The sequence below is a fragment of the Lissotriton vulgaris genome, chromosome 11 (assembly GCF_964263255.1).
Source record: "Lissotriton vulgaris chromosome 11, aLisVul1.2, whole genome shotgun sequence".
NCBI lineage: Eukaryota > Metazoa > Chordata > Amphibia > Caudata > Salamandridae > Lissotriton > Lissotriton vulgaris.
The window spans coordinates 1,003,736,971-1,003,756,069 of record NC_141699.1 but is presented as its reverse complement, the minus strand read 5'-3'; the positions used below and the strand labels follow the sequence as shown (position 1 = coordinate 1,003,756,069).

Here is a 19,099-nt window from a genome sequence, read left to right as displayed (position 1 = left end):
ACACATGTAGATTTACTCACATGTAAGTTTGTCCTTTTAAATAGGACCCTGTGTGTTCAAAAGCTGTAAATCTATAAAACTTGCCTGTATTAGTATGATTTCATTAAGCCTGATATGTGATCAGTCGCTAACAAAAACATACATTTCTTTCGTGATTTTCATAGGTATTTAGATATAAACTTTAAAAGCAAAGTTAAACCTGCGGAGTTCTGCGCAACATCTGGTAGAATATAACAGTAAAAACCAGTCTAAACAATTTGAATGGAAACAGAAGCCTGTGATCCTTACCATTTGTGCTCGAAGATACATTTGTGCTTGGCTTGCAGTCAAGGTAGGAGAGGTACTCCCTAGCAACATTGTCTGTTGAGTAATGCTGCTACTGGCTGTGCTGGAGACTTGTGAGCGGCTTATTAACTGTGCAGGTGTAGGAGACGTGGACAAATTCATCTAAGAATGAGAAAATATTCTATTATATTATATAAATATTCTATTTATTATGAAATAAAGAAAACATAACACTTCCGACCAGCTTCAAAAGGATCCTCGTGGGAGAAGGGGTGATGTAGGCAAAGTAAAAGCTAACAGACCTGGTATCTTAATAAGAGGTGGTGAGAAGTGGCAGGGTCAGGACTCACACAGCTATGAAATTTAGATCTGAAGTTAGTGAATCCTTCTAGAATCATTATGAATACATATAATCTTGCAATGGACTGCCAGTATCTTAATTTGGCTGTTTGGTAGCTCTTCTGGCTTTATGGAACCCAGTCAAATAGAGAGACGTAGCATATACACTAATCTAGAGAACCACAAGACTCACTTTAAGCATCTCATTAACAGCATACTAAAAAAGACTGAATTTCGGAGAAAGGACTCATGCTTAACGGCTTTGAGATGAGTCCTTGTGCAGCTACAAAAGAATCCTACCTAGCCTTAGTAGATTTTTAGGAAGGAATGAATGAAGAACAGATCTTCTAAGTAATAATTCTACTGCACAATGTAGGGCTAAGCCACTCTTAAGATGATAAAGAAAATAGTGTCCTAGGGAAACAGACTAAACATAATAAAATAGTAAAACGCTGCTAAAGCTTAATTTACTAGTGGAAGGCCAGGTAGAATTTGCACATTTTACCTGAATACTGTTACTGAAAATCAGGAGTGTAAGGAGCTAACAGTGAGATATCGCCTGAAAAATAATGACCTACTTTGTGGAATAACTATGAATCCAAGGACCTGAGATAAAGACAGGAGAATGAGAAATCTATCTGGGAGAGGCTGCATCATTATGCTTCTGCTTTAGACAATTTGGTTTGCAATTTACCTATCTGGACTTCTGAGATTACTTCTCCCAGTCTCTCTTGTGTGATGTGGTAGTTCTCTGAATTGGATATAGTAATGGGTGGGAAACCACTGCTGAGGTCAGTAGCCATCTCTCCTGACAAGTGGTGTCCTCATCAGGGTATCCTCTTAAGCGATAAAAAGGGCATACTTTGGGAGCTGCGATAAGGGGGCAAATTGGTTTTTGCAGGAAAAGAGAATCTTCATGACGGGGTTCCATGGTAAATGACATCATAGGGGCATGTGATTAGGATCCATGGTGGAGCACAAAGACAGTGTTAGGGCCTTGTAAAAGGAATGACTTGCTCCAGCAAACCTAACTCGTTGAATCAGCAAAGACATCTGTTCATAGGAAGAAAAGAGATGGACAGATAAAACAATGTGTTACTTCAATGGTGTGTAAGTGTTCATTGTAGCCAAACCCTCAAATACCCACCCTACTCAACTCCATTTATCTTTTTTTACTTTTTATTTCCAAGATCAGTATTTTATCCTTAAGGCATTTATTTTATTTGCTTTGTTGTGATTACTTGAGCATTTGAGTTAGAGTCACCCTTTAACCATGCGTTATTGATCACCCCTACAAGCTCAGTTTTCCTTTAAAAACTGCCACTGTGTAAACCGTGAATGCTGGCAATTAGCTAGTCTCCCCTAACAGATAAGGATGAAATTATGTTTGCATGACATTGAAGCAATAATGGAAAACAAATTATTGCAGTAACCATAAATCCCTAAGTAACCTCTTCTTTTTCCCATAGCACAGTAATCTGCAGACTGCAAAATAATCAATACAAAATAACATTTAAAAGACAGCTATAAGTACATTATTCAGTACATATCTGGGCCCTTAAACCCAGCCCACTCCCTCTTAACATTATTAAAATTGAACTACCTAATATTGCAGGAAGAGAGCATTGAGTAGGTTTTCTGCCTCTACTGGCCCTGGAATGAACCAAAGTCGGCTGCGCACTAGTAATTCTGTAGACATCTCTTTCCCATATACAGCTTCAATGAGAACTATTACCAGCAGGGAACAATGGATTGCTTAGCAACCCATGTCTCTCAAATCATCTAAAAGTATTTTATCTTAATTGGTTCTCCTCCTAACGTCCACATCTGCTGCTGCCAAATTTCTTACATCTCGTACTCAACTCTCCACTATTGGGATCTTGCCGACCTTCCAAGTAATTCTTCAGGTCAGCACAAATATCAGAGACAAATGGACTTGCGTTTTGTAATGTCTGCTTTGGACCTAAAGATAGGCCCCATCAGACCTTCTTTTGTAATTTCTTGGTCATTTTGCCCAGCAGACACAATGATGGGGCAACATCACTTCAGCAGGTTTGTATGTATAGGCAAATCCACATGATAAAAAAAAGAAAACAAAGACAATTGGGAGGTCTGTGTGGCCACGTAATCAAATGGATTCTCTCTCGGGTCTCAGGGAGTATGGTGGAGGTTAGATCACAACACTTTTCGTGCCCCACCACACTACCCCTAAGCTGCAATGACAGAAAAGGTGCCAAGAACAAAAAAGCCTCTAATTAATATGGTGTCATCCTAGTGGTGATGGGAAGCCCTGCAGTGGGTGCAGGAAAGGACAACTGGAGTGGGTCCTCTATGGTCAAAGAAGGCAACAATTAATGTGAGAAATGGCCACCTGGATCAATCGGAAACTGGGACAGGTCACAACTGACTTTGGAAAAAGAGACACAGCCGATAAGAGTACTTGGATCAGACGCAGCTGTCAGCACCCAAAATGCCCTTATGTAGGAGGTATCAACTGATTCATACAGCCCTTGAGTGCTGCAGAAGGCCTGCAGGGACCCTCTGAAATCCATCAGGCAGCTTTTAGGGAAGTTGGCCTGGAGGACTAGGAGGCTGTGCTCGAAGTTAAGCTCCATCTGTACCCCAATGTAGACTAGCAAAAGTACAGAAGAAGGACAGGCAACAGTTGGGAACAACATGACGGAAGATCAGAGATAAGTACACCTGCAGAGAGCGGTACAGAGATAATGGGGAACCTAGAAACCTGGTGTCGCTTTTCAGCTCTCAGGACCACTGGCGGATTTGTTCACATCTGGAAATGAACCTTGGCAGGGAGTTAAGCAGTGACAGATCTTTCACAAAGAATTTCTAGAGAACTTCACACTGCCCTTCTAATTGAGGGCAGAGAATTGCCAGAGGTCCTGACAGTAACCAATAGAGGTGCTGGCCCTAGCAGATGCGGTAAGAATATGCCTATGGAAAGACACAGTCACTGTGCAACAAAGCAGAAACAGGCTTGCACGGTCCATCTCAGGGGAAACAAGGCTAGTCGGCTTTACAGCCACAACAGTGAATAGGTGGTCTGGAGGCTCTGTGGCTGCTCAACAGGAAAACATCAAGGCAGTGCTTAGGAGAAACTGTCAGTGTCAAGCTATGTTCTCTCTAAGGTAAGCGCTGGGGCACAAGTTTAGCCTCTTCTTTCATGCCGCCACCACAGTACCAGAGAGCAATTATCACCTTCCCATTATAACTTTCAGTGGATATATTGACTATTAACACTATGGCTGCTAAGGCAATTCCCCTCCTGTGCTGGGAATTGCCATTTTGCTGGTGTCATGACGAGCTCAGCTCGTCATGAGCACAGCTCCAGGCTACCTCATGACGAGCTGAGCTCGTCATGAGCATGGAAGGGGTTAATATATCTTCAGCGGGGTGCTACTTCAAGGGCATTACAACCTGCTCCAGTATCAGACTGGCCTATGGGGCAATAAGGAGGTGTATGATGGGCTGGTCTGACAGACCAGTGTGTGGGCCAATTTTTAGCACCTTGTGGGACAGAATTATGCCCAAATGTCTGGTTTGTACTGCTGAATTCCCTAATATTATCAAATTCATGCTGTCTCCCATACCTTGCAAAATACCAATACAGCATGTCTTTAAAAGTTCAAAACTAGCCTGATTTATAAAATGTGGGTGATCTTTTTAGTTATCTGGTTTGCTAATGTGAACCACTCTTATCTTGGTGCCCGGGTCTATGTTTTTTTTTGTCCTAGTCCGACCCTGACGTGCTTCTCTCTCAACTCACTGCATGTGATAACAATTATCCTATCAGCAATCACAAGACCATGACTTTATTATGTTGCTTTTGTTCTCAACTCTTGCCACCCAGCTCCAATGCAAAAAAAAAAAAGATGGGCATTGTAAATAAGTGTGACACTCCCTTTCATCATTTACACAATAGCCAGATCTAGCAGAAGCACACTCTGAAGTTGTAGACCCACTGCCAATTACAGTACAGATGGCAGTGTAATAAAGTGCTTTCTCTGTGATGCTGACATAGACAGCACTGTTAACTTTACCAGTTCCAAGCATACTTAGCTTCTACAGGTGTGTTTTTTTTTCTTTGCACTGCAAAAGTTATAGTCATGTTAAAGCCATTTTTAAGTCTGGACTACAAGTCTAATAACGTAAATAAAAGCCATAACTTAATGAACTACTCAGGCTTGGAAATGTGGAACTTGAGATATGGTCTAGTTTGACAGCACAGCTGTTGCCAGACAATTATGCCAGTATCACTAGAGAGGAGCATTACCTCCGCCTACATGTTGGGAGCCGGGGTTACATGTATTGATTGGGCAGATGAGTGCTTCCACAAAAATGTCCCTGCCGTCCACACATCTTTGATTATTTTATTTATCCAGTAGCCTGAGCTTGAACTTTCAAGAGCACACACAGACATTGTAAAACTATTAAAGTATCTTAGATAACTAGATAATTCAAGGTGCTTTTCTATGGCAGCGTCAATAACAACAAAGGGTATGGCTCTTAAGCAGCAAGGCTGAGCACTTTTAAACCAACAACCACAAAGCATTGCCAATACTGCTACTTATTCTAATTCAAATTTGAAAACATGTGCGGACCAACCATCACTTCATCTTTAAGCTCATTTGTAGCTATTATTTTTACATCAAACGTGTTTTTTTCCAAAATTTCTCAATATAAACAATGCATTAACACTGTACCCACAAAATACTGTACAAAAATTATAAAACACAACAATGAAAAATCTACTTGTATTCAACAGTTCTCTCCATTCTCACCATCCCACACGTTCCACATTCATACATCCCATACTCATGACAAATAATAATAATACACAGGGGCGCTAGGTGGCGCTTGACTGTCATGGCCGCGCCGTAGACAGGCTACCGCCGTCCTAGGCGGATTATTAAACAATATCCACATCCTTGGCATCTTGCGAAGCTACACACACTGACTCCGAGCAGCGGAAGTTCGTCGGCTACTGGGGGGGCTAACTCTGGAGCCCCTGCGACCTGGTTTGGCGAGGCTGTGGGGAGCGGCGACCGGCGGAGGTGCCGGGCGAAAGTGAGGCTGGTGCGATCTTTGGCGCATTAACATCACGCAAGACCGGGGATTTGCAGGCCCAACAGCGAGGGCGCCGCAGCTACTGCAGGGTAGCCGGACACTATTCACTGCGTCTGAAGCTCGTGCAGGCGGAACGGAGCCTCGCAGACTGCTGCTGCCAGCTCCAGGGAGCGCATGAGTGATTTCTGAGGCCCGTTTGACGGGATCCCCGAGCCCCCAGGGGACACGCATGTGGCGCGAGTGCCTCCCGGGGCCTTGAGAGTGAAGCAGCGCGCTAGATATATACTTGCCCGCTAGCACCTGTAGGACACCTTTACTACCAACGGGCCCATGGTGCAGTCCTCCTGGGGAGCTGCAATTGCACAGGGAGAAGGAACAGGTCGTAATTCCGGTCTGGACATTAGCAGCGCGATCGGGACAGTCCCGGGCCGCCATTTTGTTTAAGGGCTGCAGTCTGGTTCCCGCGCTTGGAGGACATTCGTAACTGCGCCGGGTCTCTGCAGGCACCAATATCTACTTTACAGCTGGGAAGAGCACGCTGACGACCAGTAGCACAGAAGCTGCTTATGCAAACAGGATAGGGGAGAGAGATCGGCGAACTAGGGGCATAGATACCTCCTGCGGCAGGGAGGAGACCGGAGGGGCGCCTCCATCGAGAAGCCGGCGGCACTCCTGAGCTCTGAACGCACCACTCTATCATTGGGGCATCATGGGACGCACCGACACCAAGCAGGCAAAGTTATCCTTTGATGCCAGGAAGGCAGGGGGCCCCAGCTCCAAGGACAAGAACGGCCTGACCCTCTGGAACCCCGGGACGAGGACTGGAAAACCCTCCTAATAGGAATGCAAAAGAGCCTCACCTCCATTGATTCCAAAATGGATGCAATGAACAGCAGGCTGGACAGGGTGGTGGAGAAACTGGATCAGCATGAGGAGAGGCTCAAGGAAGCGGAACAGCGAGTGTCGATCCGGAGGATGGTGCGGGCACGACTAAGCAACACTTACTGTAGATGGATAAACTTTTAAAAGTAATCGCAGAAAAGAACGAGGAATTGGAGGCCCGTTCCCGGAGGAGCAACGTGCGGGTAGTGGGCCTGGCGGAAACGACAAACACAGGCAGACTGAAAGATTTCATGGAGCGCCTGCTGGGAGACCTATTCGGTAAGGACTCCTTCTCAGCCCGAATGACTATTGAGAGGGCGCACAGATCTTTGACAGCTCAACCCCCTCCAGGAGCACCGCCCCGGCCGGTAATAATGAAATTTTTGAATTATCGAAACTGCGACGCTGTCTTACGCCTAGCGCGCGAGAAAGGAGAGGTGCGCTATGACAATACCACGTTATCATTTTACCCTGACTTTACCCAAGCAATACAGGAAGTGCGCCGTAAATTCACTGCAGACAAGAATAATCTACGGGCTAAAGAAATTAAATATGCTATGCTGTACCCAGCCCGGCTAAAAATGAACCACCGCGGACGCCAGCACCTCTTCAATACTCCCCAGCAAATTGAGGACTACCTAAAACGGGAGCACAGAGAGGAGCTAAAGGGAGGAGGCCTCCCGCAGACGTCTAGATCCCCCTCGCCACTATCGGACATTGGCTGAGGAGATGCTGCTGTGGGGATGAACACTTCTACATCTGAACTGTCAAGACTCCTGTCCACTGTGTTGGCTTGGTGATGTATATTTATTGACTGCCGAGTTAATTGCAACCGCCTGGGCACTCACCGACTTCCCGTCGTAGAGTACCCCGCGATTAGTGGGGGAATTGATGGGTGAAATAGTGCGGTAGAGCGTTAGTGCGAGAGCCCCTAGCGGCCCCCCTTGGAGTGCATTCCCCAGATTAAGAGTTCGGGAATGGGTTGTTTGTTGTGGGTGATGGATGTTGGGCTGGCTGGTTGGGAGGGATAGGGGGGAGATTCCTGGCGAGTTTGAGTAGCCGGTGTGGGCGGGGGTAAGGGGTTAGTGGGGGAGGGCACAGGCACAAAATGGGACAGAACCAGAGGGGATGAATAATCGCACCGGACTGACTATGCTGGTCATGACTTATGGCAACTGACACGAGCACTAATGGTGATTTGAAAGTGATGTCCTGGAATGTCAGGGGCCTGAATGACCCCAGGAAGCGTAGGCAGGTACTGGGTTACTTAGACCAACATCATGTCCAGGTTGCTATGTTGCAGGAGACGCACATTCCTAGTGGGGGGGCCCACATTTGCATCTCGTTGGGCCTCACACCGCTGCCTAGGCTCCTACTCCAATTATTCTAGAGTAGTCCCTATCCTTATCAGGAAGGGTGTTAGATTTGTGCAGGGAGGATTAGATGCGGACCCCGAGGGAAGATACTGCCTACTGTGGGGTAGATTGAATTCTCAGGATGTTGTGTTTGATAACTTTTACGGCCCTAACGTGGATGATGACCACCCCCTCCAGGTACTCCACAGCAAGCTTAACACACTAGGATTCACATATATCATATGGGGAGGGGACTTTAACACAATGCTAGACCCCGAATATGACCATTCTCATGCAACAACAGCACATTACACCACTGCACAACGTACATTTCAAGGCATTGTAAAGACGGAGTATATGTTGGACACTTGGCGTCATTTACACCCCTCCCAAAGAGAAGGGACACACTATTCAGCAGTGCACAACACGTGGTCTAGACTGGATTACATACTGGTAGCCTTGGAAATGGCACATTGGATAAGCAAGGCAGTACACCTGGCATGCACATATTTGGACCACTCCCCAGTATTAGTGACGATTACCCCGCCAGTGGACCTTTCCCCCTTCCTGGGATGGTGACTGAAACACGGCACTTGCAGGATGCAGTGTTCAAATCAGAAATGGAACTGGACATACAAGACTTTTTTGTTAGGAACATGGACTCAGTTGCAAGCCTTACAACGGTGTCGGAGGCATTCAAAGTAACAGTGCCCAGCAGGTGCATGGCCAAAGGAGGGGGCACACTTCGGGACCTTCGGCGGGAACTCCAGAAGCTAGAAGGGGAATTGAAAGCTCTAGAGAGGGAGATTGCTGTAGGGGGGGACACGGTGGTGCAGCGTGCTAATTTTAGGGAGAAATTATCTGAATATGAGGCAGCGGCTGATAAGGAGTGTAAATTCCGCGGGAAACATCATGTGGCCAGGGCATATGGAGAGGGGGACAGACCAGGTAAAGCCCTAGCAGGCGCGATTCGTGCCCCTCGGTTCCAAAACTATGTTGCGGAATTGCAAGACGAACAAGGGACTATATGCCGGAACCTTCCAGATCAGATGGAGGTGCTGGTGAGGTTTTATACCAAGCTATATACAACACAGAGGTCTGAACAGCTATCTGGAGGACATAGCACTAGCATGGCTTGGAGACTCGCAGCGCCAGTTCTTAGCGCATGACCTAGAGGTCGATGAGATTACGGAAGCTACTATGTCAATGCAGTCTGGGAAAACGTCGGGGTCTGACAGGCTCCCTATAGACTTTTATAAGGCCTTTGTGACTACCCTGGCACCAATACTCAAAGCAGTGTTTTATACAGCCCTTGAGGAAGGTAGCTTACCCGACACGATGAGGGAGGCGTAAATACTGTTGAAACCTGGTAAGGCGCCTTTGCTCTGTGACTCGTATCATCCCTTGTCACTCCTTAAAAGCATATTTGAAAAAATGGGCCAGCAAGGGATTTTGTTTGAAATTCTCAGTGTCAGCAAATAAGGGACTCAGAATGATTGGGTACCCACACTACTGTTAGTTAGTGGCTGGATGTGATTTCTCTAATACAGATCAATCATGTTACCACACTGACAAGTAACTCCCCACCCTTCTTCAAGCGCCTTGAGACCCCCCGGGTATGTAGCGCGCTATACAAATCTCTTGACTTGACTTGACTTGACATTGGGTACCCACACTACTGTTAGTGGCTGGATGTGATTTCTCTAATACAGATCAATCATGTTACCACACTAACACAATGAAATGAAAAAATACAATAACCAGGTTGTTGAGTCAAAAGATTATTATTTTCTTTAGAATGAATGAATTCAGTCAATGATAAAAATAGGGTACAGAGAAATGCATTTCAGACATAGAAGAAGTATCTTATATGCTCCAATCTTACATCACAAAATAAGTCTATTCTGCTGATAAATAGTAACACAATGATTTCAAATAAATATAAGAAAATAAATGATGACTGATAACTTGTAAGCAGAGTTAGACTTGGTAGTCGATGTTTCGGTCTTTTGGAAAGTCGTTTCATAAGACCATCATCAGGACAAAGGCTTTAATGTAAATGTAAATGTATGAAACTTATATAGCGCTGGACTTACCCTGGGGCATCTCCGCGCTTGCTTAGGGAACCCGTCCTGGTATTCCCCTGTGAGATAACCCTGGAAGGGTATCGACAAGGCGAAAGCCAGGCATCCCGCCGCGAAGGGCCGATGTGGAGATTAAGCAAGCTATTGCCCAGAGTCGCAGAGTGTGAACCCGTGAGTCGAGAAGGCACCGGAGCGAGAATTATCGAGTCCGTGGGATTATTGAGCCCAAGACCCGCCGAGGCGGGGAATTGAACCCTGGTCCAGGGCCGAAACTCAAGCTCCAGGTCTGCCGCCTCTAACCCCTGAGCCACACTTCTCCGCTTTATGCATTGTAATTGATGACCCTAGAGAAAACTGTAACAAAATAACATAACATTACAACCTGGTTGTGTTGAGATACATAAATAATATGCATGTCTATTTCTAAAGAGTAAATTAGAAAAAAACTTGTATAGCAATTTAATAATAAGATGCAAAAACACATTTAAAAACATATTGAGTCGGTGTGGCGACTTAATATCAAGTTAAGTCAACAGTTCATGACAGATAACAAGCTGTTGAATAAAGTTGGTTGTGAATAAAACTCACATGGGTTGAGGTAAAACAACATACACCTCCAAAGATGGTCAGTGATGCTTGTTGAAGTTAATCAAGACAACAGGGAAACTCTGCCAGTTATCAGGTCAGAAGCCACTGAAGCCAACTTTGATACCTGCATGATTCTGCTGTGTATCTGATATCTAGGCACAAGGTAATACTCTCCACAAAATTGGTTCACTGCTTTAGATCAAATAATTAATTTACAATATCGTGAACCTGTTATCCTTGTTTTACAGCATTGCTGTTGCCTTAAACTTCTGACCTGATAACTGGCAGAGTTTCCCTGTTGTTTTAATTAACTTCAACAAGCATCACTGACCATCTTTGGAGGTGTATGTTGTTTTACCTCAACCCATGTGAGTTTTATTCACAACCAACTTTATTCAACAGCTTGTTACGGTCATGAACTGTTGACTTAACTTGATATTAGGTCGCCACACCGACTCAATATGTTTTTAAATGTGTTTTGCGTCTTATTATTGAATTGCTATAAAAGTGTTTTTTTCTAATTTACTCTTTAGAAATAGACATGCATATTATTTATGTATCTTGACACAACCAGGTTGTAATGTTATGTTATTTTGTTACAGTTTTCTCTAGGGTCATCAATTACAATTAATTGTGTGCTTATATAGCGCTGGAATCACTCCCGAAGGGGTACCTCCGCGCTTCGACCGCTGCGAAACCCTTCCTGGCTTCCCTGAGAGATGGTCCCTTAATGGGTATCTCCAGGGTGAGACCAGGCATCCCCGGCGGTCTGGTGGGGCCGTTAGTGAAGATGAGGCAAGCTAATGCCCAGAGTTGCCGAGTGTGATCGCTGATCAGAGTGGGCACCGAGGCGAGAGAATTATCGAGTCCGCTGACCCTGGTCCAGAAACCTGCCGCGTCGGGAATCGAACCCTGGTCCCGGGCCGTCCTCTGCTTTCGGGTCTGCCGCCTCTAACCAGTGAGCCACACAAAGGCATAAAGCCTTTGTCCTGATGATGGTCTAATGAAACGACTTTCCAAAAGACCGAAACGCCGACTACCAAATCTAACTCTGCTTACTAGTTATCAGTCATCATTGATTTTCTTGTATTTATTTGAAATCATTGTGTTACTATTTATCAGCAGAATAGACTTATTTTGTGATGTAAGATTGGAGCATATAAGATACTCCTTCTATGTCTCAAATGCATTTCTCTGTACCCTATTTTTATCATTGACTGAATTCATCTATACTACTATTATAAAGAGAGAACTTGCACCTTTTGGCCAGGTAAACTCGGGAACCACAGCGCCAATCTACACACCCGATACATCTATGAAAACGTCAGGGTGTGTAGAAGGACATAGGCTATATAAATTTTAAAAAAAAAGTAAATTAAAAAAATTACGTTTGTAAACAAAGTAGTCCCCTCAAAGTAGCGCCGGCCGGGACCTAGCGCTGGCCGCTACGCAACGTGCGTGATGACGAAGAAGGAGGGCGGTGCAGTGAGGAGCGGCGGCACAGGTAAGGAAAGGGAAAGTCTGTGTGATGCAGGGGGAGGCAAGGAGGCAGCAGTAAATAAAAATGTCGGAGCGCGAGTGAGTCGGGTGGGAGGGGAGCGCGAGTGAGTCGGGGCGGGAGGGGGGCGATGCACCTGCTGCCGCTGCTTGAAACCCCAGCCGGACCACTTTGTAGCGGAGTTTGGGGCAATATCACGGAGTGAAGCGTTTCACGTCTCCTGAGGGGGGAGAGTGGAACTGTAGTTTATAAAAAGCACAAAACATTTGAAATGCCGGGTGAGGGGGGTTCGCGTTGCTTTTCCCCCTTTGCGCACTCGGACGCGTCTTCCTGCTCCTGGCCACAGGACGTCTGTTCTGTATGAACAGTGCTGGGAGGGGTTTCTGTTTTTCCGGTGTACTGTTCTCGGTACCTCTCTCCCTCCCACTCCCCCCAGGTCTCAGGGCAGGTCACACTCCCCGCGCCACACCCCGCACCCCCCTCTCCACGCACACCCCTCCATCCCGTTTCCAGGATTTCACCTCAATCCTTGTGCCAGGCCCCCCTCCGCCTTTCATCCGAGCAGAGGCACTGCGTGGGCTCGAGTGCGGGAGGGGGGCTTAAGGTGGGGACCGGAGCTCTTCAGAAGTAGAATCAGCGGAGCTCAAAAGCGCCTTGAGGTGGACAGAGCAGCTCCGTGGCGGACAGTGGAGCTCAGAAGCTCCCCGAGGCGGACAGAGGAGCTTAAACAGAGGCGGACGGTGGAGTTCAGAAGCGCCCTGGGGCGGACAGAGGAGAGACCCAGTAGATTTTTCCCTAATTGAAAAAGTCACTTGGAAACTAAGTCTAAGTGACCAGCTGGACTCCGTGCCCAGCTGCTTTGGCCAAGGTGGAGAGCTGCTGCGTCCGTGCCAAAGGTGCCCACTGCATCGTTGACCAAGGAAGAGGCTGCGTCGTTGCCTCCGTGCCCGCGGAGGACTTACCGTCTCTACCAAGCAACTCGTGTCACTGCCGGAGGAAGGCGCCGCACCGGGAACCCTAACCCCAGCCCCAGAACCACCTGCCAGCTGCAGTCAAAGAAAGACAAGAGTCCAGGCCTCGCACTGAATCCCAGCGCCGAGAAGAGGGCGCGCCGCTGACCCTGGGCAGTCCACAGGCACAGCCGGTGCTAGCCATGAGCAAACTAACTTAATTTATTTTTTAAATTAAAGTGGCCTGAAGCTCCTTTAATGAGATGGGTTTGCACTGTTTAAGTATCCAAATTTGACTGAAGCGGGGGCCTGTTAGGATCAAAGACCATAGGCCTTAACAAGGAGTTTACCAATAAACTCACTGCAAAGCCAGAAGCAGTTAAATAAGGGTGGCATGCCTAGCGGATATGAAAAAGCAGATCATATAGATGAAAATAAACAATGGTTCTGCAAAGGTCCAATCGAGTTTTCCAAGTATGCTGTCGGGTGTGTAGGAGCCACAGCAGCTCATGTTCACAATGCATGCTTCTAGGCGCAAGCAGTTAAACGTAAGCAAAATGAGTCTAAAAAAAAAAAGCTGTGTGATAGGCCTGCCAGGCCTGTGTGGAATGTTTGCTGCTTGAGTGTGAAGTAGATGTGCTTGAACCGAGAGAAAATGACAAAAAACCAGCAGAGAAATTCTTCATTCCTGGCTTGAAGATATGTTCGAAGTGGCCAATTTAAAAAAAATGATTTTCAAACTGACTGACAGATTGGTTCGTTTTAACCAGGTATGGGGTCCTTCCTTTTAAATGTTCATGATGGCTTTGATTGTGTTTTACACATTTGATGTCAATGGGTTTACACTAGGGATTTTCCTTTTGAATGTATATATTTCTTTCAATCGCGCAAGGGCGCGAGTGAGTCGGGCGGGAGGGGGGTCGGGGCGGGAGCGGGTGTACTGCCCCCAGCCCCTTTCTGCCCCAGGCAACGCTGGGGCGGGCTGCTAGTTCATTATAAAGAAAATAATAATCTTTTGACTCAACAACCTGATTATTGTATTTTTTCATTTCATTGTGTTAGTGTGGTAACATGATTGATCTGTATTAGAGAAATCACATCCAGCCACTAACTAACAGTAGTGTGGGTACCCAATCATTCTGAGTCCCTTATTTGCTGACACTGAGAATTTCAAACAAAATCCCTTGCTGGCCCATTTTTTCAAATATGCTATCTGCCCAAGCCCGCAAGGGTATATTGGGTTGCTCACCCTTTCTATAAAACTCCTTAAAAGCGACACTAAGATTCTAGCTAAAGTGTTGGACACCCATCTTAATTTACTTTTGGAAAAACTGGTCCTGCCTGACCAAGCTGGCTTCGTACCACATCGGGCAACAGCCTATAATTTACAAACTCTATTAGCGGTGATACAAGACATAGACCCAAACAGCGCGGCGGTGGCAGTCTTTTTGGACGCCACCAAAGTGTTCGACTCTGTTGAATGGAATTACTTGATGGGGGTGCTACACCGTATGGGGATGCCCATCACCTTCGTTAATTGGATCCAGTTATTATACAATAAGCCGAGTGCTAAAGTCCTAATTAACGGATCTAGGTCAGCCAGCTTTCCGCTCTCTAGAGGCACAAGGCAGGGATGCCCCCTCTCCCCTGTTCTGTTTGCCCTGGCGATTGCGCCCCTTGCAGCCAAGCTAGGGAAGCACCACAACCACAGAAGTCTAGTGTACCCAGCTAGGCAGCTGCTGGTGTCGCTTTACGCCGATGATATAACATTATATGTTCACAAGCCGCAGGACAACCAAAACCCGATTTTGAGGGAAATCACCAAATTCGGCGTGGTGTCCGGAGTACAAATAAACTGGAATAAATCTGCGGTGTTCCCCTTGACTGACCGCACGCTGCCGCATCGACTAGATTACCCTTTAGTGTGGGAGTCTGAGGATCTTAAGTACTTGGGAATCCAGATCTCCCGGGATCGGGATTCCTTAATGCACCTGAATTATGGTCAGGTTTTTGACAAAGTGGCGGATAACATCTCCAAATGGCTTAAACTACCCCTATCAATGTCAGTGAGGATATCGTTAATCAAAATGAACATATTACCGAAATTCTTATATTTATTCACAAATATTCCCTATCATCCCGGAGTCTTCTTTTTTCACACACTTAACTCACAGCTGGCACGTCTTATTTGGGGGGGCAAGCAAGCAAGGCTGAAATTAACCACACTCATGCTGCCATATCGCGAGGGAGGGTTTGATGTCCCTAACTTTGAGCAATATTTAATAGCGCTCAGGCTCACTTTGTCGTATACTGGTTCCACCCGCCCCCGTATATGCCACACCTTGCAGTAGAGGATGGATACATGGCCCCTGCTCAGACACCCGAGTATATTTACACTCCCCTAAGGGAGCGATGCGAGGACCCTTCCACGGTGGACTGTACTGTCCGAGCGTGGAACTGGCTGGCGAAAGTTGAAGGAATAGGCTTGATGTACTCCCCTAGGGTATCACTGCGCCACTGCCCGCCGTTGCAGGTCATGGGTGAAAAGATATGTCAACGACTACTAGAGAGACTGAAGCGGATGACATGGGGAGACCTATATATTGAGGGGACATTTCGGACGAAAGAGCAGTTTTTTGGGGATCATGCACACTCCTTCATGGATTTGTTTCTATACACGAGGCTGCGGCAGAGCGTCAGGGCACTAACTCTGGATTTCCCGCAGGAGCCGGAAACATATACGTCACTACATTTAATGCTACAGCCCAAGGCCCCCACGCATGTTATTTCCATGCTATATAAGCGAGTGCGCAGCGCACCCCCCATACATCCTGTCAGGGCGCGCCGGGAATGGGACGCGTACTTGGACTGCCCCATGACGGATGAACAATGGGAAATGGCCAGTCTACAGACGGAAGCCATATCCGGTAGCTGCAGACTCCGGTTGGTGCACTATAAGTTCCTACATCGACTTAATCACACCCCAGCGAGACTCCATAGACTTCACCTTAGGGACGATGACAGATGTCTGCGCTGCGGACAAGGAAAGGCTGATTTCATACATCTAGCATGGAGTTGCCCCCGAGTAGCCTCTTTTTGTGAGGAAGTATTCGCAAGATTGACTGGCATGATGGGCAAGCTGATACCACTAACTCCCCTAAGTGCTCTGTTGGGACTGACGGGGACCATCCAAACACCACACAAACAGTTTCTAGCTATTGGTATTCTCCTAGCGCAACAACAGGTGGGTTGCAGATGGGGGAGGGGGAAGGGCCCCTAAGTTTAAAGACTGGCTTAAAGACATGACTACCTGGCAGGAATACTTGCATGTGTATGCCGAGCAGCTGCCACTCAGGTCGAAACCCCAGGATATATGGGGACCTTTGACAACATACTTACTAAGGCAGGGGAACGGTGAGGGGAAGGCTGGGGGCAGCGCGCAAGAAGCGCGTGAGTGATGAGATGGGAGAGAGGTGAGTTCTAAGAAGTGCGAGCAAATAGGGTGAGACAGTGTGGGAGGAATGAGGTGAAGCGAAGGAACGGGTTGTTATGTAACTCAGATCGAAGACAGAGACAATTTCTCGCTCTGCGAGTGGACTCATTAAAATTGACTCGTTGCTTGACCAAATGAAAGGATATTGCTCCCTTATGTGTGCCGGGAGAGGTGGGGGGGAGTTGTTTGGGCAGGGGTGGGAGGGATGGAGTTGGGAGGGGGGAGAGTTCTAGAGTATTCATATGAGAAGTTGCTTATTTGCGGCTCCCGAGGATCAGATTAAGCTTATTGTTGCTGTAATGTGATAATTTTTTTATGCAAATAAAGGTTTTTGAAAACTAAAAAAAATAATAATAATAATAATAATAATACATGCACATACTACAAACCAAACATTATTGCCTTACAAAATCTTCTTTTTGTTAGAAAAAGTGACTATACAATTTTTACAATATTTTTTTCATTTGATAGACCAATTAATTTGGATGAATCAGATTACATAAACATGCAATTTACACCAAGCAAATGTTTGGTTACTCCAAGGGTCTACGCGTTTCAAACCCCCTTGATTGAGAGGTTCTCATCAGGACCAAACCTCACTAGAAAAAACACAAAAGACAAAAATCCAAAAGTGACCTTAACCTGACTTTGAAATAGCCCCACCAGTCTTTCAGACTGCACTGGCTTACCTCTACGTGAGTTCAAAACGGATGCCATAAATTAATCGTTCGGGAACGGTGAGTCTAATGGCCAACAGAACCAAGGAAGGAGAAAAAGAAGAGAAAGGAGAAATGGCTGTCCTGTCATTAAACATGAACATGGAACATTCAATTGTATTGCACCATTGCACATAACTTACATCTCATTTCAAAATGCCGCTATTAATGATTCTGCTCCATCGATGGCGTAGGGTCAGAGTAATTCTATATGGGGGAAATCAAGGGTGCTGCCATTAGCGGGTTGGTCTAAGGTATGTCCTTTTATCACCATTGGCTATTGTTGCGGAGGTTTCTTACCTTGCCCGTCGTGCTCTGAGATCGGGCCGCTGTATGCTCAGTAATAATAGTTTCCACTGGTGCTTTGAAAAACAGAGAAGGGTGGAATATCAGTATCTCTGTTTTGAAAATGCCCGCATATCGTGACGAAATAGGCAAGGGACGGCGTTTACTCCCGAGTGTCTCACCTTGCTATTCCGCAAATCTCTTCCGGGTGTTCTGGCCAAAAAATGTGCTTGTATTGGGGTGCGTGGCCAACTGCATGGCCGGGTGAGACGTGCCTCGGCGCAGCTCCCGGCAAGACTGCATAAGATCCGACGATTAAACTACCCGATCTTGAAGAAACTTTGATGTAAGCGGTTGAGGAGGCAGCAGAAGGCGTACGGCACCAGTGAAGAGCGCCGGCTCCGTCCTGCATCCGCGCAAGGGCAAGATATTGGACCTGAATCCTCCCGAGGGCAAAGAATCTAGGCACCCAAGATGGCGGCGCCCGAAGCTCCCGAGACCCTCGGCTGAAGCGACTGTGAGGCAGTGAGGGCAGTGGGAGGTGTTTCCCCACTCGCACGGAGGCGGAAGACTCTGGGCCTCGCTTCGCTTCCCCGCCGGGGGGATCCCCCCCCCCCAATCCCCCCCCCCCCCCGGGCGCTCTCGAGGATCCGAGACACGGGGACTAACTGGGGCCTGTGAAGCCGGGACCTGGATTTGCTGCTTCCCGATCCCCGACTGGGCTGTCAGGACTGTGCGGCCTGCATAGGGTGGCCCCTGGGCCTGTCGAAGCTTTGGGGAGGCCGTGGAGGAGACGGAGACACGGCGGCGACCTGAGGGGACTGAGCGTGGTGGATGTCCGGCCCCCCCTCGCCCCCCCCCCCCCCCCCTGCGGCAGCGGTGAGAGCCTGCGGGACCCGGGGTTAGAGCTGAGAGAGGCGGGCACACCTGGGTCCGACTGCTGTGGGCTTGGGCTCTCTGCTCGCCCCCCCCCCCCCCAGAGTACATTGGGGACCCTTAAAGGCCTCTGACCACGACGGTTGCCCCCGAGGAGAGCAGCAGAGGGGGATCTTGTGGGCGGACCCGGGTGAGTCGCGGACTGTGCCTGACTCGCCGAGCTGGTTCTGGTCGCTCCACTGAGGAAGGTCCACGGGTCCTGAGAGCGTGTCAGAGAAGTCCAGAAGTGCGGTGGGGACACGTGGTTCATACCAGAGGAACCCTGCATATACATCATATTGCGGAGCGCCGGGACCACTGCTCCCTCTTCCCCCCTGCTTTCACGATACCGGCATCGGGGGGCCCTTTGGTGGACATCATGGGAAAAAGAGACCCGGCGCCGAGGCCGGCCAGGCAGGAAACCATCAAGAACTATGCCATCACTCGGGTACAGAGAGAAATGGCCGTGGGGGCCCAGGAAGCCCACACAGACACTGCAATGCTCCTTGAAGCTATACAGGCCTCGAGAACAGACATCCAGAACTCAAGAGCAGCACTGGAGACCAAGATAGGGGGGGTGGGATCAGAGGTCCTCCTACTACGCCAGGACTTAAGGAACTTATC

At 47.5% G+C, this 19,099-nt stretch overlaps 1 protein-coding gene across 2 annotated transcripts in view; it reads right to left on the bottom strand.

Annotated features, from left to right (window-relative positions):
* Positions 1–19,099, bottom strand: part of PHC3 (polyhomeotic homolog 3) — a 499,049-nt gene that overhangs the window by 314,523 nt on the left and 165,427 nt on the right. For both annotated transcript variants that reach the window (XM_086944295.1, XM_086944296.1), the window contains one exon: positions 289–447. In XM_086944295.1, coding sequence (XP_086800421.1) covers positions 289–447 — 159 coding nt within the window. The remainder of the gene's footprint in view (positions 1–288; positions 448–19,099) is intronic.